Genomic DNA, 21,501 nt, shown 5'->3' on the forward strand with positions numbered 1-21,501 from the left:
TCAGAAGTTCAAGACCAGCTTGGCCAACATGGAGAAACCCTATTTATCTAGTAATATAAAAAGTAGCCAGGTGTGGTTGCTGGTGCCTGTAATCCCAACTACTCAGAAGGCTGAGGCAGGAGAATCACTTGAACCGGGGAGGTGGGGGTTGCAAGGAGCTGAGATAGCGCCATTGCACTCCAGCCTGGGCGACACAGTGAAAGTCCATTTAAAAAAAAAAAAAGCCACCATATATGCAAAGCTAAATGAACACCGTCAACAAACGATGTGATCCTGTAATGAAATAGAGCTTCACATTGGATATGATCCTTGTAAAGTTGTCGAGTGATTCTGGAGGTGATTCTGAATCCCCGCTTTCCTCCCACCCGACTCTTTGGCAGCTTTCACACACCTGCAGCTTCGGCCAAATGGTCAAAAGAATAACAAACCTCTGTAAAAGTCAATTTCACGTATTATCTTTTCTTCCCTATTGAGGTTGACTGTGAAGTGGTTCATGTTCTCATAGCCATGTTCTACTTTCTCCATCTGAAATGCCTTTGATGCTTCGGAGATTCTGCAACAAAGACAAGTTGTCACTTTCTGTCACTGTTTAAAATTGGATAGCCTTGGGTAAAGGTGAAAATATGCATTTTTCCATAAAATAAAAAGTTCTTACTTTTGTAGCAGGGTTTTGGCATTCTGTGAAAGCAAACAAAAGATAGTCTTACTTAAATTATTTCCATAAAAGACAGTGGTAAGACAATTATTTCCTTTGTTGACTCTGAGAATCTCATAGCTTAGTTTCTAAATGTCATAAATAACTGCTGTCTTATACCAGAACCCTCTTAGATTTAAGCAGTATCACAGACATGGTTTTTAAGTTGTTAGATAGATGAATATGTAAGTATATGGGGTTTATATTTTAGTTGGTAAAATAAATAAAAACTGAAATGTACATAAAATAATAAAAATGTGATAACTAATTTTCCAGCACCCACCTTTTGGGTTGTTACTTTGGTGCCAAAAAGAGACTTACCTGCAGAAACACTGCCATTTCTGGCTCATCCATGAACTGAATTCCTGACTCAACCAACTTTGAGACGTTCTCCAAATGATCAGAATACTTCTTGATCAGAGCACGGACGTGTTCCAGTTTCTCCCCTTGGGTTCGGGTAATGACTTGGGTCATTTCATTCTTCCTCTCCTCCAAAATGCCGTACAGGTAATCAAATTTCTCACAAAGCTCCTGTTTCTGTTTTCTGCAACATTCCTATTAGTTGGGTTAGCTAGTGTTAGAAACTATTTAAAAGAAAGTCAATTTGGAGAAATCACCTAGTCATCTTGGGAAAGAAAAACATTTACTTATGTAGGATATTTTTTTCTTTTCCCTGAAGTTGTCCATTTAGGTATGGACACCCACTATGTTGGTGCTTTGGAAATTCCATTTTTAACAAATTTGATATTTAGACTATCTAAAAATCAATTAAATTGGCTACATGAATCAATGGTTTTCCAATCTTCTGTTCTTTATAAATGAAGAATTTCATAGAAATAAAGAATGATTTTCTTTTATATTATATTTGGGTTACATAGGTTATAGGTTATATTTTGCTTTGGAGTGTGTGTGCAAGGAAAATGCTATGATACTTCCTGGTTTGTACCTTCAAGTCTCTTTCTGCTCCACCTATACCAATATTGTCCTAGTTTCAGTACTCCTATATAGATTTTGTAGCTTCCCAAGGGCCTCTGCAGCCAGGATTCCCTCCTCCCAGCCAACTCACACGCTGCAACCAAGTTAATTTTCTCAGAGTACAGTTCTAATCATGTTTTTTTTTTTCTTTCCTTTCTTTCTTTTTGATACAGAGTCTAGCTCTGTCGCCCAGGCTGGAGTGCAGTGGTGCGATCTCGACTCATTGTAACCTCCACTTCCCAGGTTCAGGCAATTCTCCTGCCTCAGTCTTCTGAGTAGCTAGGATTACAGGCACCTGCCACCACGCCCAGCTGATATTTGAATTTTTAGTAGAGATGGGGTTTCACCACGTTGGCCAGGCTGGTCTTGAACTCCTGACCAAAAGTGATCTGCCCACCTCAGCCTCCCAAAGTGCTGGGATTACAGGCGTGAGCCACCATGCCCGGCCTTAATCATGCTTTTTGCTATGATGACTCCCCTTTACACAAAGAATAACATTTAAACTTCATAACTAGCTTTCAAGACCCCTCCATGATCTGGTTCCAATTTCTCTCATAACTTTCTACTATCCTCTATTGTATACCCTGAATTCCAGCAAAAATAAACCACTCACTTTCTTTGTTCATGCTTTCCCCTCTGTCTGCAATGTTCTTCCCCAAGTCACCACTGCAAACTCTAAGCAATTCAAAGACATTGTTGGACTACCACTTCTTCCATAAAGTGTCCCTTGATGTTTATGGCTGAATGCAACCTTTTAACTTTCTGAAATCTCATAATAGTTACCATTGATAGCATATATCTATATCTACCAGATCCTTATTTATCCAATACTGTCTAAGAATGGGAAATACTGCATTCGGTCTATGCTCTTGGAGAGAAAGGCTCTGTTGGAAGTCTGGCTTGCACGTTTGTGTTGTGTGACTGAAGTATCTCCAGTACCATCCAGATCCCTTTACTCTGGGCCCATCTTTAAATCATAATTAATTATCCAGTTCACATAGTCATTGGCCTTTTGGTTTTTCAATCCCTGGTAAGCTTGGTGTGCATGTATGCCAGTCTCCTTGGACTTGACTGTCTCTGGGTCCAGGATCTTTCTAGCTGAGAGCAGGTTGTGAGCCATAATGATCTAACCTAGCTCTCCTGCACAGTGAGAGCTTCTTGGGAATCCAGCAAATTTATTTCTGACATCTCTGACCATTCTATAGCCTTTATTACATATTCTTTCATTTTGGTAAACACTGAAGTCTTTTGTGTCATGTATTGCTTTCTTCCTTTACGTGAATTTCTTAAATATCTAAACTATATTTTTCTTGAGGGTAGAATCTGGGTCTGCCTAGGACACACAGCACCTTGGATAGTAACTGTTCAGAAAATATCTGTTGAATAGATTTTGTGGGGTTTTTTTTTTTGTTTTTTTTTTTTTGTTTGTTTGTTTGTTTGAGATGGAGTCACGCTCTGTCACCCAGGCTGGAGTGCAATGGTGGGATCTCGGCTCACCGCAACCTCCGCCTCCCAGGTTCAAGTGATTCTCCTGCCTCAGCCTCCTGAGTAGCTGGGATTACAGGCACATACCATCTTGCCTGGCTAATTTTTGTATTTTTAGTGGAGATGGGGTTTCACCATGTTGGTCAAGCTGGTCTCAAACTCCTGACCTCATGATCCACCAGCCTCAGCCTCCCACAGTGCTGGGATTTCAGGCATGAGCCACCACACCTGGCGGAATAGATTTTGTTTAATGTGTTTCGTTTCCTCTCAATTTCTCTACTATTCTCAGTGTGGAGTTGGGGAGAATGACCTAAACCAAATTGTTGATTATGAAGATACTCTGCAAATGTGCAAGAAATATATCCTTCACTCCATGGCCTTTCTTGGAGCACAGTCAATTCTCATCACAGTTCCTAACCAAATTATAATGCATGGAGATCCAGTGGTGCCAACCATTTTAATAGTAAATGACTTACCACTGGCATCCACCCATGCATTCATGGATTTAACAAACAATGCATGTCATTTGTGTCATGTATCATGCAAGACTCTGGGGATCCAAAAAAGAGTTAAACATCATTCCTATTCTCAAGGAGCTCACAGTTCACTAAGAAAGACTATAGACCAATAATGTAATTTGATATGTTAGGCTGAATAATGTAAATATTTTAGAGATCTATACCAGGTGTTTTAGAAGCATTTATGGAATCTTTGTCCAACCCTTTGTGTAGATGGAAGACCTTTTAGGGGAGCCAGAAATGTTGACTCAGGAGGAGTTTCTCAGAGGAGTTAGTGCTTGAGCTTGACCTTAAGGAGGAGTAGGAGTAAAGGAGGTTCGGGAGGGGACGAAAATGCTTGAAGTCCTGGCAGTTGTCAAAGTAATGGAACAACGGTCCATGCAGCATGTCAAGATGTGGAAATTGCCTGGCTTGACAAATTTCCATCCATTTCCAGCCCTTTAGCTTGACAGTTGGACTGTTCAACCAGGCCTAGAAACTGAAACCTATTAGTAGTTTTCCAATCAAACTCTCTTTCACTGTATTATCTTTTGTCCCAACCTTCAGGCAACCATGTGCCCACTGTATACATGAAATAAGCCTCTCCGATATTTAGAAGTTCTACTGTGAACATATGATGGTTTCCAGCTTGTTTCTCCCAAATGAGTTGTGCACTTGAAATATGTATAACATAATGAATATTATATTAAGATGTAATACAGGCAGAAGGTCTTTGATTCACAAAAGTTTTCTCCTATGTGATTTAATATGTGAGAACATTCAAGTTTATGGCAGCCAAGTCATTTATAATGAGACAGATGTGAAGTCATGTGTAATCTAGTGTACTCTCTCAAGTCAAATAAAAATTAAATCATTTATTTTGATCATATAATTTTTTGCCGGTTTAAAGTTTTTTGCAGGAACATGGATGGAGCTGAAGGTCATTTCCCTATGTGAAATAACTCAGAAACAGAAAATCAAATACTGCATGTTCTCACTTATAAGTGGGGACTAAACAGTGGGTACATATGAATGTATAGAGGGAAATAACAGACACTGGTGACTCCTAAAGCAGGGAGGATGACAGGAGGTAAGGGCTGAAAAATTACCTGTTGAGTACAGTGTTCACTAATTGAGTGATTGGTACAATGGAAGCCTAAACCCCACCACTACGATATATCCATGTAACAAACCTGCACATACCACCTGAATCTATAAAGATTTAAAAAAATTAAAAAATAAGTTATGTTATTAAATGAACTCACATTTAATACTGCTATAGCTTGTTCAGCTGACATTTCTATCATTATGTAATGCCTCTCTTTATTGCTGGTAATTTCTTTGCTCTGATATTATTACTTTATCTGATATTAAATTACTCAGCTATCTTTTGAAAAAAAAAGGAATATCTAATTTCATTCCTATATTTCTTCCAATTCCAAGCATTATTTTATTTCTATTCTGTTTTTAAATAACTTATATTGAATGTTAGTACAATTATTATCATTTGTTTATACTTTATAGTGCAGGAAATACTACCCCATATGCGGTCTATGCTTCAATTAAAATTATTATATCATTAAATACTTTGTAAAGTGCTTATAATATTACCTGGGATATATTGGATCAGTGTCTATCCACTAGACACTGGATCAGTGTCTATTAAATTTAGGTCCAAATTCCTTAATCTGAATTATGCAGTTGTGGAATTTTGAAGCTGCATGGAATATTAGAAGTAACCTGCTCCAAATCAATCATGTCACTCATGTGGAAACTGAAACCTAGCAGAGATGTCACTTTCTCAAGGCCATCCGATTATTTATTATTGGTGCCTGGCCTAGAGTCAAGGTCTTTGAACTCCTGGGTCATTGATCTACTCTTACCACACCCAGCTGGGCCCATATTTTAAGTAACTTAAAAAAATTATATGAAGTGCTTGTAAATGAAATATATGCCTTTTAACAAATTTACTGGCTGGACACAGTGGCTCACACCTGTAATCCTAGCACTTTGGGAGGCCAAGGCAGGCAGATTGCCTGAGCTAGGGAGTTCAAGACCAGCCTGGGCAATACAGTGAAACCCCATCCCTACTAAAATACAAGAAATTAGCTGGGTGTGGTGGTACGTGCCTGTAATTCCAGTTACTTGGGGGGCTGAGGCAGGAGAATCTCTTGAACCTGGGAGGTGGAGGCTGCAGTGAGCTGAGATCGTGCCATTGCGCTCCAGCTTGGGCGACTGAGTGAGACTCCACCTCCAAAAACAAAAAAACAAAAAAACAAAAAAAGCAAATTCACAATGCTTAAGGTAGGTTAAAGGCAAGGCATCTTAAATTGTTTCAGAATTATATTCACTAGTTCTTTCTTTCAACAAAATTCATCAGCTACTCACTTTGTACCTGGTATTGTATGATCTAATAACCTACCATAATTTTTCAATGTTGTGGAGAATAATAAAGAAAACAATGTATCATAAATGATAAATATAAAATTATATTTTCTAATTCCTAATGGAAAAAACATTTTTCTCTTGTTTAATTAGCTTTTAATATAATTCTATGCAAAAAAGGGTAAGAGTTAGATAAATCTGTTTCTGAAACGGCAAAAATACATGCCTCTTCCTTGGAATTATGAAATTGGAACTTACAGACTTTGAGAAATTAACTCAAAATGTTCAGGTTAACCTAACGTCATATTCAAATGTGAAATACTCCATGAAATGAAGTCTTCTATTTTTTCACACTCTTTGAGGTAGAACCCACACACGAGAGACTAACTTAGGTGCCCCCTAACATCAAAGTGCTGTGAAAGTCAGGGAACAATAAACACCTCAGGTTATCAGTTTGCCCTCTAAGCTGATGAGGGAACAGATATGTGCCATGAAAAAAAATGTTCTCAGAGGCCACCTAGCTACTGACAGTAATGACTGTGAATTTCAGTACCTGCTGTGCCTTTGTTAATGTGAATCTGCAACACTTTCAGCAGTAACTTTCTAGCAGCCTGAAAAATGGAATAGGAAAATATGTGGACTTTTGCATTGTGAAAACGTCTGCAGACAGCACACTTTAAAGGATTGCTGTTACCTACAAAAGCATGATAGCAACCATATTTGTCTCTTCTCCACAAACACTTCCTCATTTCCAAGAAGGCTCCTTGCTTTTAGCATGCTTCTTTCATTTACTTGAGTAAAAAGGTATGCATCTTTAAGACCAATTCGGAACCATATACCTCCCCTCTTCTCTGGACAGTAATTCAATCAAAATATATAATTTTTGAGCTTTTGAGTTTGTCTTTTCAAATAGTCTCCATTTTCTCCCTTTTGATGTCTGTGGTTCCTACATCCTCTGTGTGTGTGCACCTGTGTAAGTGTGCTTAGCAAGTGAAGTATAACTCCGCCATAAATGCAGTAGGTATTGGCCTCCAGGCATACTCTGATGCAAAGCCTCTGGCTGCTGCACAGCCTTCCTCCTGGGTCTGCTGGGACAGTTATATTTCTTGGCTTCTTGGGGGAATGAAATTAAAGTTGCCTATAATATTTTAACGAAAATAAAATTCATCCCATTTCTAGGGAGAATGCAGTGTGGATGCAATATACCAAAAGGGGATGATTTTACAAAGTGAAGATTATCTTTCCCATATTGAAATGGTAAGATGATGATGGGTGGGATATTTGTTCCTAACCAATGCCAACATTTCTGGATGTAAAGAAAAAAAATCAAATGGTCATTGGGTTGTTTCCTTAGAAGTGAGTAGGTAACATTTAACATTGATCTAAAGCCATTGTTTAACTGTTGACATCATGGAAATGTTAAAATTGGCAGACTCCAATTTCTAGTCACCTTTATATTTTAGTAGTAATAAGAAAAACAAAACATGCAACTGCAAAGAGAACCTCTCATGGAAAAAAAAATTCAACAATAGATGACCTTACATTAAAAGAGAAGATAGCCTTCCAAGCATAGCACCATCATACCACTGTTTTAAATGGCTAGATTTTTATTGGTTTGCTTTTCTCTCAGGTAATTATCACTCTCTAAAATGATCTTGTTATTCATTTGATTATTGCCTAACTCCTCTGTTAGAATAAAAACTGCCTGTGAACAGGACCTTTTATGTTTAGCTCATCACCAGTTCCCAGCATTATGTGTACAGAAATATGGCACGCATGCACACTTGAGAAATATAGATTGAGAAAAAGAAAGAAAGAAAGAAAGAAAGAAAGAAAGAAAGAAAGAAAGAAAGATAGATGACTTGCATCTAGAAACATTCAGCCCTCATGCAAAAGCTTCAATTTTGTTCTGTTCCAAAGAAATAGGTATTTAAGTGGATATTCCAAGCTTCTGCTTCATTCAATGTTAAAAAAAAAAAAAAAAAAAAGACCAAAAAACAAAAAATCCAGTAAAATATGACTATGCAACCTTTGGGAAACCATTGAACCTCAGGACAGTCATTAGCATGTTTGTATTTCTACAGTGAAAGATTGAATTGTATAATTGCTAAGGTCCCTTCTGACTCTACAGCTCCAAGACTCTCTAATTTCAAGTAAATGTGAAGACATTTCAGACAGTCACTAGGCTATGACGTGCCTCCCTCTGTTCCTGGCAAGTCTTGTGTCATTGACAGCATTAAGACATACATTGCAAGTCCTAGCCCTGAAAGCTCAGCACTAGCTTGTGCATGTGTCATGGCCACAATAGGAAAAATCCTAAGGCAACAACGACCACTGCTCTTACCATGTAAGGAATACAGCTCTGTGACCAAAATAGAGCTGAAGATAAGCTCTTAGCCCCACCACTTGTCACTGAGCAACTGGCTTGATTAGGCCCATTTGTATCTCCACCACATTCCTCCAACATTCATCGAGACATACTTGTTCAGAGCTATACCTTCATTTGAAATAAGGAACTTCAAAATTCCCTTCATTAAGCAAACAGGATTTCCTCCCACTAACCCTCCAAAAAAGAAAAAGAAAAGCAGCCTGTAGATTAATAATACTGAAAAAAGAACTATACTAAAGTAAGAAGTTCCTTTCAAGAAAATCAAATCCAGCCTTTCATTTATAAAGCTCCAGTTACAAGCACTTGGAGAAGTCCCATGAGTACAGACTAGGATGTCCCTAGAAAGAGGACAGATAAACTAGAGAGACACCATCTTCTGGGCACCCAGACTGGGATTCGGCTCTCCATCAGCCGGCCCCTTTTTGTAGTGCTCAGCAAACAACTCCATTCAGTGGCTTGGGTCTCGGGTCTTCCAAACTCAGGCTCTTTTCTACTACTTTATGTTGCCACTCCATGTTCAAAGGATAATTATGCCATAATTTGAGGGATTTCTAACACTTAATCTTGGGGTTCTTGGCATTTGGGTTTTTCTGGGCTAGGCCAGATCATTTAGAATCTTCTTGAGTAGACATTATGAGGGCTGAGGGCCAGGTGGGCCTGTTCTGAGTGGAGCCCCATGGTTCAGCGAAAGCCACTTGTCAGGCTGAGCAGATGTTTATCTCACTCTGGTCTGCTGTGGGTAGTCACTACGTTTCCCAGAAGAGGCTCAGTCTCCCTTGGTTGCCAGTATTTCCTGTTGCCACAAAGCCTCTTCGATAAAGAACGGAAGTCATGCCTAGCTCCATTCATTCTCAACATGTCCCTCTAGAGGAAGTTGCTCAGTCCTGCCATCACAGTCAACTAGGACCTGACCGTCTTCTGACACCATTTAAAACATGCTCCAGAATCGTTAGAGGTTCCAGTTGGGTCACATCATCAGAATAAGTGTATGCTTTCCAAGCTGACTCTGAGGCTGTTAGGTGACATTTACCAAGCCCCTGGCATGTGCCTCTTATTTCAACTTCATCATCATGACAATGCTGTGAAGAAGATATTATCATTCCCACTGTAACGCTGAGGAAACCGAGGGGCAGGAAGCTTAAGTAACGTGCCTAATGTCATGTAATTAAGCAACAGAGCTAAAACTCAAACTCTGAAATCTGTTCTTTTAAACATATGCTATATTGACTTTACAATTCTGGCAAGCTATTTAAACAATTTTAATTACATTCATATTTCATATTTGTAAAGGCATGGACAATGTCTCAGAGATGAGAAAAGGTCATTTGGGGTAAAATCACTGCTTTGGAAACACAATGAATTTGTTCTCACTGCACAATCATTGGAGGGTTTTATTCAAGTTGTCCTTTTTCAGAGATTGAAAATGCTCAATATCAAATATTTATTATTCAACTTGGAACAATTTTCCCTAGACAGGCCATACAAAACAGGGATGTTTCTAGGCCTGCCAGCCTGCCTTTAGGAGGGCTAGTATTAACAGTCTGTGCCCTTAAGCATCCAGTGACATAGGATAAGTGCCACTGGTAAAGTTTACAAGAGGTAGATTATGTTCTCTAGGGATGAGGAGTGAAAGTCAAGCATGTTTTCCTGGAAGCGGAGAGCTCCCCATGGACATTTCCACTGCCTGTAGGCAGCCCCCCATCCAGTTCCTTCCTGTCCAGAACATCTCCAGGCCTAGAAAGGCAAGTGAAACTTCAGATCATGCTGGGCTCATAGAACAGCCCAGAAGCCCTCCAACCTGCAGTCCAGAGTTCAGGGACCGTCTTAGGCCAAGCCTCTCTCAAGAAGCAGAGGTAAAAAGACTCATGGCTCCTTCACTCCCTGTCAGCCCACAGCACGGAAGGAAAATGCCACTCCCCCTTTCAGACCGCCCTTTTGCAACTATAGTCATTCTCAAATCCTTCTTCATTATCACTGTAAATTCATGTTAACTGCAGACATTATTCTTAAATGATAACAAGGAGTCCACAATGTAATTTACTCTAAGCTCAGCATTGCTCCAGGGCGGGTCCTGGGACAGGTGCCTCACCAGGCCAGTCCTATGTGATATTACATGATTAGGACAAAATTAGACATGTGCAAGGAAGGCACTGCCACCAAAGGGCTCTGGGGCAGGTGTCAGGGCCCAGGGCGGGGAGAGGCTGTGTAATTATGGAAGGATAATACCCACCCCAGGGACTACTTCATTTCCATCCCTAAGGAGATCTTCACCAATCAGAAAAGAGAATTCTTTAACAACCCCCCCCCCCCGGCCCCCCGGCCAGGAACTACTCATAGCTTCTCAGAAAATGTTTCTGGGCAGGTGGTGAGCAAAGCCAGAAAGGGAAATGAACTCCGGGCAGAAGAGGAGACACAAGAGCTCTGTGGCCCTGACCCCGGTAGAGAATCCACCGGGCTCTCAAGCTAGGACAATTTCACTGCAAGCCGAGGACCTGGTTTGCTCCATGTTGTCCTGCCTTGCAGGCTGGCAAGAAGCTGAGCCTCTGGGCTTTGCCCACTGATATGGAACCGGCTCTGGGAGATCACCCCAGTGATGACAGATGCACAGGGTGGCCATCTGGAACCGTCCCTGTCCTCAGGGACACTTCAAATGAAGGCTAATGTGTCAAGTGGGAATCATAAAGTAGGAGACCTCCATGGGGCTTTGAGACAATCTCTACATCTCCAGATGAGCCACCTTAACTGATCTGAAAGAACTATGCTCATGTGAGTCATATTCACTCATTCTTTATTTTGCTGATTATTAAAAATGTCAGACTCACTTTATAAAAATGTGAATACAGGAATATAAAAGGGAGGCACTGAAAATCACCTGCAGTCCCACTATTCACAGGCCTTAAGCTTTTGATGTTTTTCATTCCTGATTTCTCCACATGAATGTATAGAAGGTTATATGTAAATATCCACAGTCACGTGTTGCTTAACTATGGGGTATGTTCTGAGAAGTGCATCCTTAGGCAGTTACATTGTGTGAGCATCACAAAAGGTACTTACACAAACCTACATGGCAGAGCCTACTGCCCACTTAGGTTGTATGTCATGATCTATTGCTCCTAGGCCACAAACCTGTACAGCATGTTATAGTACTGAATACCACAGGCAAATGTAATACATGGTATTTGTGCATCTAAGCATATCTAAATATATAAAGGTACAGTAAAAATATGATAAAATATGATATTATAATCTTACGAGACCTCCATCATATATGCAGTTCATCACTGACCAAAATATTACAAGGTGCATGACTGTACTTTCTATACTGTTATATATGAATATACATTCTAAACAACAAATAAGACTGTATACTTGCTATGTTTTTTCATCTTACAAAAACAGGTATGAAATAAATGAAAGAAATGAAATAAACAGATAAAAAGATGGACTTTTAAGACTCCTGACAATTTGCAGCCTCATCGTGAAGTCCTGCAGAGAGTGATTACATACCCTCCCCTAGCCACCTGTGAAAATGCTTATTAGAAAAGTGTGTCATGTTCAATGAATGGTATTGCCAATAAGAATGGGGGTAATGATCCTGCCCTTCCCTGCCAAGCATTCTTCCTGACATCTGCACTAATCCCTATTGCTGATTTAACTTCAAACCTGTTCATTCTAGTCATTTCGGTGAATAAAAACAGCACTTCCTACCGCACCCTTGACTGGCTTCTATGAAGAAAATCGGTTGTCAAAGCTCTACAGCCCACTCGGTGTCCTCTGATGCTGGCTAAATGGAGCCCCAATCATTTGCATTTGCTCAAGAATCAAATTGCTCAAGACCCAGATGGACCCCTCCAGGGCTCTTCTCCTGTGCATTCTCCAGCTTCTCCATCCCAGACACAAAGCCTGTTCCTTCCAACAGACATCTCCAATAAAGCCTTGAGATCACCTTGCTCACCCACAAGCAACATGCCCCTATTTATAAACTCAAGACTCAGGTTGGTACTACCTGGAGTGCTGATTCACGGTGTTACAACTGAATAGTATTTTGCCTTTATTGTAAATAAGTGCAAAGAAAAAAGTTTGTACTGTCTGTTTCCGAATCTCTTTTGGCTCTTCACCAAGAGAAAACTTTCCTCCTATAAATGGATCCCAGACTGATCATGGATCTTTTCAGGAATATGAGTGTGGAGAAGAAACAAAATTGATTTTAATAATGTGCAAATTTAAAATGAGATAAGTATAGCTAATGTTCTAAAGCCCTCATTTAGAAAATGACCTTTAGCTTTCAATAGAATTTGCCTTTCTCATGATAAAATAATAAGAATAGTATTTATTGGACACTCACCACACACCAGGCACTGTGCTAAGCATTTTGCTTCTGCTTATTTAATTATTCATAGTAACTCTATAAGGTAGGTACCATGATTGCCCCATTTTTACAGAGGAGAAAACTGAGGAACTGAATCTCCTTGTAGCAACACAAATGGATCTTAAAAACATAATGCTGGTGGCTCATGCCTGTGATCCCAGCACTTTGGGAGGCCAAGGCGGGCAGATCAGGAGGTCAGGAGTTTGAGACCAGCCTGGCCAACAGAATGAAACCCCGCCTCTACTAAAAATACAAAAAATTAGCTGGGCATGGTGGTGGGAGCCTGTAATCCCAGCTACTCAGGAGGCTGAGGCAGAAAAATCGTTTGAACCTGGGAGGCAGAGGTAGCAGTGAGACGAGATCACGTCATTGCACTCCAGCCTGGGTGACAGTGTGAGACTCCATCCCAAAAAACAAACAAAAACTCCAAAAATGTAAGGCTTGGTTTTTTAAAAAGTAAGAAGCAGAATGAAAAATTCCACACAATACCATTTATAAAATTAAAAGACATGCATATAACACAATACATATTTTATAAGAATACAAACAGAACATCAAACATGTTAGAGTGGTGATCTATGGGGAAGAGAACAAGAGTGGGAAATGAGGATAATGGGGAATAAATAGATAACAAGAGAGGCTTGGCACCCAGCAATGAGAACTATATGCCATGAATTGAACAGCATCATTCCTCCACCCTCTGCACAGAGGTCCAACTACACAAACAATGACCCCAAAGCTTAGAGCAGGGAGATTGTAATGGACTGCTCCGGGTTACAGAGCCAGGGCCTGGACTTGAACCCAGATATCTTGCACCTGTCCCAGAGCAACATGGCTGTAACTAGTCAGTGAATTTTCAATTCCTGAAAAGATATCTGCCACATAGCTAACTCTCTTTAGGCTTCCACACTTTAAAGGCCTCCAGTAATGACATACTTTATATTTGATCTTGAGGGACAAGTCGATTTGCTCTACTTACTATACGGCAAGCACGTATATAAGCTAAACAACCAGCCACTCATCTATTCATTCAGCAAGTTTTTTTTTTTTTTTTTTTTTTTTTGAGTGTTGATTATGTGCCAGGCATTGGGCCAGCCAGAGGGCAAGTGGTGATGAATGAGCCTGAACTCTGGCCTCCATGAGCTCACAGTCCCCGAGCCATTCTCTAACTACAGCTAGGCAGATTTTTCTCCTCCTGACAACCACTTCGCAGTATTGCTGTGAGAGCGGAGAAGTGCAGCTCAGACCTGCCTATGACTGTCTAAAGCACCGACAAGCATTTCCTAAGACAGTTTGGATTTCCACCAAGAAAGTTTGCTCTAATAGCAACAACACTGATTTCCACGATGGGGGATTTATTTTTCTTGTAGCTAATCTTTCAAAAGGAAGAAAGAACAACACATGCAACAATAGCCCTAGTAATTGTGGCAACATCTGCCTCAGTGACTCATGTGGTAATGTCTCTTTTTGTGCAGGAGGTGAATATTTCAGAGACATATCAGGAAGGAGGCCATTCTAGAAGCAAAGGATGAAAGGTCAGAACAGGGATGTCTAGTGTGGCACTGAGGAAGCCACGAACCCCCGGGTATTGCAGGCTTGGTGGAGACCCTGTGAGAGTCACCTGACTCACCTCGATGGTTTTGCAGGTGTCTTCCAGCTGGCTGATCACTCCCTGGACTCGATCGTTGCTGCCCACGAGGATGGCGATGCCATCGCTGAGCTCAGACTAATGAAGAGAAAACATGAACCCCATATCTTAGGGATTTCCTAGTCACCCCAACTGTGAACTGGTCATAATATTGTCTTTACAGGTTCTTAATTTAGGATACATGCAATCCCTAAGGACTAACAGGGAGGCCTGTGGACCTCCTGATTTTGCAAGCAAACTTTTGTGTATGAATACATTTGTGCAGGGAGAGGTTTCACAGTTTTCATCACATTCTTAATATTGAGATCAACATGTTCAAGCTAAAGAATTGTAAGTATTGCTTATAAATGACATGGAGACTAATATGCGACTTCAGGGACCCAAATGGAATTATTTACCTAGTGGAACTAAGGGTCAATTTTACTTGGGAAATGTGTATAGTAAATACTCATTTATTCAACATACACTTATTATGGGCATAAGAATGTAGTGTATACAGACACAAACACACATTAGACTAAGTCATTACAAACTTCACACTGAAACAAAGAACTGGTTCTAGGAGAGAAATGTCAACTTTGAAATTCCTTTGCTCTTTTGACTTAGGAAGAGATTCTACTGTTCCTATTTACCCCCTTCCCAAGGCTGGCTGATGGAGCCACTGGGAACACTGGATGGGCACTTGGGAGACACATGTATTTGGTCCAGCTCTACCCCCAACTTCTCTGTGATGTTGGGCAAAACATATATTCAATTTCTGCCTAATTTTCTCACATTTAGAAGGAGAAGATTGGACCAGAACAGTGATTATAAAATATTTTAAAGTTGCAGAACCTTCTTCAAATGAAAGCTAATATGGAGGTGAAGCTACTTTGGCCAAACAGGAGCAAGGGTGAGGGCCCCACCAGTCTGTCCTTCTGTCCATCTCACATGAGTCTATGGGCTCTGAAGGAAGGACTGTGAAACAGCTACCATCCAGTTCTATCATGCTATGACTTTGGGGGAGGTGGGCAGAACAGAAGGGGGAATAAATTGTAACTGGATTGAAAAATAAATGTTGTGGATAATTTGCAAAATCCAGCTTTAGCACTTAGTGGCCACTAGTTGCAGTTGGAGTTGCCCAAGAGTTTTACTTCCAAATTTGATTCCAGTGCTGATCTTCACAGTAAAACACTGATCAAATGTGGAACTGATGATTCTAAATGAAAGAAACTGAGAGGTGGAACTGCTCAAATTCTCAGTGCCTGGAGTGGCTGCACCTATTGGAGTACCCAACTCCGCTTTTATCTGCACCAGATGGATAAATACTGACCTGCTCGTGCATGAAACCAGGTTGGCAGGTTGGTAAAGTGTAGAGGGGGCTATGGCTGAGGCCCTGGGGTCAAGGGTATGCACCACACTCAGAGGGGTCTTTAGGCAACTGGCCCCCGTGACAGGAGGGCCAGCACAAGTCTGTGTTTTAAAGCTGTTCTGTAACTGTATGTCATTAGTGTAACCCTCCCTCACTAAGAGTGCGAGAGAAAAGGCATTGAGGAGGACCGAAGAAACCTTTCATGGGTGGATGAAGAAAAGTATTCTGTGAGTAGGGTAAAAAGCTGTCCTTTTCTTATCTGTAGTCTAAACTTCACATAATCTTGAGCAGTTTGAGCTTTTGCTGGGTCCCCTAACATTGCTCATCTTTAGCAACCTCCAAAGGGCACAAAAACAGGGATCCTGCCCTTCTGTGCCCCTTCCTGAACCTGGGCACCCCTGCCCTGTCTCGCCTTTCCCCCCACCGTCCAGGGAATTTGGTGTGTGCCTCGTGCACAACTGTGCACACATCTTCCTGCAGACCTTGTGTGCCCCCAGTGTCCCTTGGCCCTGTGTGGCTTGGGTTTCCTCCTCCACCAGAGGAGGCCACTCACACTGGCCCCAGCAAGGCCCTGAGGTGTGAGGATGGGAAGGGGGTGCAGGAGGGAGGGAGCAGCTCTGTTACCTTCTGTCTCTGGAACACATGAGTGAGGGGAGCCACCTGGCAGTCCTTGTGTGCACCAAACACCTTGCACAGAGAGCAGGTGGGCACTTCGCAGTTCAGACAGTAGATGTTGATGCGCTCCTCTTCATGCTCCTCACACATGGGCTGGTCGGACTTCTTTTCTGGCCTGGGAGGAGGTAGGCATATAAATGTCCATCAGCTCTCACTGGGCCAGAGCAGAGACTGTTGCTCTGCCTTGCAAATTCCTTCTCGTCCCTGTATGCCCAGCAACTCTATTCCAGAAGGCCCCCAGGGGCCCTTTTACGTGCTCAGAGTTCACCAAATTCAGCTTCCCTGCAGGTGTAGCAGGGGAGTGCTGGCAAATCTCTAACAACTTGCTTGGGGTAGGGACAGAGACGTGGAGACCCTGATTTGTACCATTTGCCCATTTCCATGGTGTATTTCCACATGGCCAATTTTAAGTTATTTAAGGTTTAAGAATCTGCTAGTGAAATTCCTGAAAGTTCGAACATCGGACCCTGGTGAGCCGTCAGGAATGTGGTCCAGCACTGTGTCCACATGCTCACGAGTTTCTCAAGGGACACTTTCCCATTATGGACCAAGAACAGGAAGTTGTTGATTAACTAAAAGTCAAGTTTGCACAAGTTTTGGGAGGAGCTAGATCACACCCCTCCAGCCTCTGGCCCCAGGAAACACCCTTTTCACTTGAAGGAGTGAGGATAGGCGTGGCTCACATGGAACCGAAATCTTCTGATTATTAATTCAAGTACTGGTTGGATGCAACTGTGTATGAGAGGCAAGTGTGGGTGTACCTCCTTATATAAACCCCAGGAATTCTGATATATCCTATCTAATGACTGAGGCTGCTAATAGTTTTCAGAAGTATTAAAAAAATTCAAATCCAAATCCAGAAGCTTTCTTCAAATTTCCAAACACATAGTCATTTAGCAATATCTTAGATTTGGGACTACATTTTTTTTTGTTGCTATACAGATCCAATTTTTAAAAACTACAGGTTTTTATGAGGCATGAAATCAATTTAGGGAGCTATGATCCGCATTGTTAAAATAAAAATAGAATGGAATAGCAAATACTGTGAATTACATGTAGTAAGAAAAAGTATAGCTATTCGAAACTTTTGTTTCAGGTGTACATGTGTATATATGTGACTGAAACAAAAGTATGTGTGTTCGTGTGTGTGTGTATGTGCGTATATATGTATGTACGTGTGTGTATATATATCCATCCATATATGTAAGTGGTTACAATGTAAAATGCACTTCCTACTGTGAATCATGAATACAGGTGTTGAAACCCATTGTTTCTGATGTGTGGTATCTTGTAGCTGCAACCCCAGAACTCAGAGAAAGGCAGAGAACATACTGATGTACCTCTGTAAGAGACTAATGTTCCTTTATAAGTTGCTAGGTGGATGTCAAGTACTTGAGATTAGGACAAACATTGGGAGAATCCCTGGGTCTCATAAGAAAATTGCATGGACTTCCAGTTTCAAAATATTAGAATCTGATTGTTGCAAAAGGAATTTCTGTCTGGTTTTGCACCAATATGCTTTCCTTGAAGTCTATGACCTTCTGATTTGACCACATATTTGGAACTCAAATAAGGAAAGTCAACTCCACAATTGAGAAAATTGTTCCCCTCTCAGGTCTGTCTGTTTCCTCCACTAGAAAATCAGCTCCATGAAGGCAGGGGCCATGGTGAGTCTTCTTTTTTGCTGCATCTCCAGTACTCGGAACAGTGCCTCGCACAGAGGCAGTGGCTCCGTAAATACTCGTTGCACAAATGAGTGAGACAACGAAAGGGAATTTGACCTATTAATGGACAGTATTCTCTGTGCTCTAGTGTAACACCACCCAGCTGGAGAAGGCATGGCAAATATGGGGAAAGCCTGGGATCACCTGGCACTCCTGAGTGGCAGAGGAAGAGACCAGACAACTTCCTGATTACTCCTTTAATAAATGACAGTGCCCTCTGGGGTTTGGACTGGCAAGTTGGTCTCTGCCTGGTCAAAGGCATCTTCCCCTCTAAATCCTTCCCTCCTAGGTATCTCCACCTTATTATTAACGTGGGTTAAGCAAGAGTGGGCAGCCTGGGTCCCACATGCTGTTCTGATATCAATAACTGTGACCAGAGATAGTGTCACAGAGCACGTGTCTATACAGTATGTGCAAATATTGAAAATGTGAAAACAGCCATAAGGCTCTATATTTAGTTTTGTTTGTGATTCAATTTATTTATTTATTTTTTTCATGGTGCTGTATACACTGATTTCCCGTATTCCTCATTGGGTTTTTCCTATTTAGGTTGTAGCCCAGCCCCAGAGGCACCACCCATTCATAGATGAGCGTATAATGAGACCTCTGTACAACTTAAAACATGTAACAGACTTGGGACAGATTTGGCATGTAAAAAAAAAAAGACATAAATACATTTTTATGAGGTGAGAGCAGCCAAGCTCACAGCTGTGGTAAAGGCCCAATGCTAAATGTTGGCTGTGGCCCCTCGCCATTCAGTGTAGGCTGGACTGAGGAGTCTGTAGCCTGCTGTCTCTGGTCTCTGAGGTTCCTGAGGCCACCCTAGAGTTTCCTGAGGAGTGGGCATCTGGTCTTGGTGAGGCAATTCAAGTAGTAACTTTGTAGTCAAACTGATTTTTTTTTTTGAGATGGAGTTTTGCTCTTGTTGCCCAGGCTGCAGTGCAATGGCTCAATCTCAGCTCACTGCAACCTCCACCTCCCGGGTTCAAGTGATTCTCTTGCCTCAGTCTCCCAAATTGCTGGGATAACACGCATCTGCCACCGCACCCGGCCAATTTTTCTTGTATTTAGTAGAGACGGGGTTTCACCATGTTGGTCAGGCTGGCCTCGAACTCCTGACCTCAGGTGATCTGCCCAACTCAGCCTCCCAAAGTGCTGAGATTACAGGTGTGAGCCACCGTGCCCAGCCAAACTGATCTTAAAGCTTCATTCCAGCTCAGCTTCTCCATGTAGTGGCTATGTGGCCTTAGACAAGTTACTTAACCTCTTTTGGTCTCAGTTTTTACTCGTATCAAAAATCGGATTAAGGGTCTTCTAATTAAATGTGGCAGAATGCACACAAGCACGTATTTATTTATGTATTTATATATGTATGTATGTATTTATTCTGCTGAAATCCCAGTGAAATGAGGATAAGGAAATAAAAGGGCATAAATTAATAAGGACAAAAAGTGAACACGGATGACAGCAAATGAGAGATGTCAACCCAATGTTGGAAATTAGGAACATCTGGATGAAGGGACATGACCTACTTTGAGTTGCATCTTAGTTCTGTTACGTTCCTGCAGTGAGAAGCTTACAATAAGCAAGCTGACTTGAGCTATGGAACCCTGGAAAGGCTCTGGAACTGCAGGAGCCAGGAGTCCTGAAGGCGGAAGTAGGCAGTGACGGAGTGGGAGAGGCTGAAAAGAGGAGGACTTTGTGCACGTTTCAAGAGATTACTTGAGGATGTGCTCCACAGAAACAAGAGAGTAAGCCACCAAACAAGGAGACCTGGAATCCAGGAAGCAAGGGGTTCAACCCAGGGGAGAGTAAAAGAATTCCCAAGTAGAGGGTAAAGTCTAGCCATGTGAGGGCTCAGTCCTAATCGTCTACAGTGGAAAGTCAATAGGAAATGTCTAAAATTGAAAAGTCAAAGAATAGAAGCATACCAGTAGTATGCACATGTCATTGGTGATACATAGCAGAAAAACAGTTAAAAGAATTAAAAGTGGTTGACTCTGGTGAATGAGGCTTGGGGGTAAAGAGAGAATAGGGTGGAGATAGCATTTCTCTTCAGAGGCCTTGTATACTGAATTTTAAAAAGTGTGTATGTTAGTTACTTTAAGACACTAAAAACTTTAATAGAATAGCAGTAATTATAATAATCAACACCTCACAGGATTATTGTAAGAATTAAAGAATTGCATATGGGCCAGGCACGGTGGCTCACGCCTGTAATCCCAACACTTTGGGAGGCCAAGGTGGGCAGATCACGAGGTCAGGAGATAGAGACCATCCTGGCTAACACGGTGAAACCCCGTCTCTACTTAAAAAAAAAAAAAATTAGCCAGGCTTGGTGGTGGGCACCTGGAGTCCCAGCTACTGGGGAGGCTGAGGCAGGAGAATGGCGTGAACCTGGGTGGTGGAGCTTGCAGTTAGTGGAGATCGTGCCACTGCACTCTAGCTTGGGCGACAGAGCAAGACTCCGTCTCAAAAAAAAAAAAAAAAAAAAAGAATTGCACATGATTCATGTATTAGGAACCCTGAAAAGTGTCTGGCACATAGCACATAGCAGTTTTACTTGTTATAGTTTAAAGTTAATTATTATTATATTAATTATTAATATTAGCCAAAATAGTACCTTCTCTTACCGTCTCTCCCTCCTAACTGTGGCTAGTCTGGCACCATGCAGAATTCTGGATAAGAATGCTAGGTTTTGGCTGGGCATGGTGGCTCATGCCTGTAATCCCAGCACTTTGGGAGGCCAAGGCGGGCGGATCCTCCAGGTCAGGAGATCGAGACCATCCTGGCTAACACAGTGAAACCCCATCTCTGCTAAAAATACAAAAAAATTAGCCGGGCGAGGTGGCGGGCGCCTGTAGTCCCAGCTACTCAGGAAGCTGAGGCAGGAGAATGGCGTCAACCCGGGAGGCGGAGCTTGCAGTGAGCCAAGATTGCACCACTGCACTCCTGCCTGGGCGACAGAGCGAGACTCCATCTCAAAAAAAGATAAGTAAAATAAAATAAAAAAAGAATGCTAGGTTTGGTGGAGACTTACAGTCTCCAGCCTTTCTGGAGGAGGTCAGAGTTGACCAATAACATCCCAGTCTGTGACTGGTCACCCCTCCACCCCCTTCCAAAGGCCACAGCTGAACTCTTCTCACTCTATATATCCAAGGTCATTCCAGGGTTACCTAATGTACCCTGAGGCTCAAGGTTCTGGTCTAGTAAGGCTGCCTGCCCCCAGGGGACACCTGCGTTTCTTCCCAGACACGTGGCCAAGTGCTCTGTGCCACTTGTGGTTCTGCTACCAAGTAAAATTGTCCC

General features: G+C 41.7%; 1 protein-coding gene across 5 annotated transcripts in view; it reads right to left on the bottom strand.

Moving 5' to 3' along the window:
* Window positions 1–21,501, bottom strand: part of LOC105482188 (tripartite motif containing 55) — a 50,973-nt gene that overhangs the window by 26,166 nt on the left and 3,306 nt on the right. For all 5 annotated transcript variants that reach the window (XM_011742189.2, XM_011742190.2, XM_011742191.2 and 2 more), the window contains exons 3-7: window positions 16,418–16,583; window positions 14,425–14,520; window positions 1,016–1,249; window positions 656–678; window positions 429–553 (exon numbers count right to left, since the gene is read on the bottom strand). In XM_011742189.2, the coding sequence (XP_011740491.1) occupies window positions 429–553; window positions 656–678; window positions 1,016–1,249; window positions 14,425–14,520; window positions 16,418–16,583 (644 nt within the window). The remainder of the gene's footprint in view (window positions 1–428; window positions 554–655; window positions 679–1,015; window positions 1,250–14,424; window positions 14,521–16,417; window positions 16,584–21,501) is intronic.

The sequence above is a fragment of the Macaca nemestrina genome, chromosome 8, assembly GCF_043159975.1.
Source record: "Macaca nemestrina isolate mMacNem1 chromosome 8, mMacNem.hap1, whole genome shotgun sequence".
Lineage (NCBI taxonomy): Eukaryota > Metazoa > Chordata > Mammalia > Primates > Cercopithecidae > Macaca > Macaca nemestrina.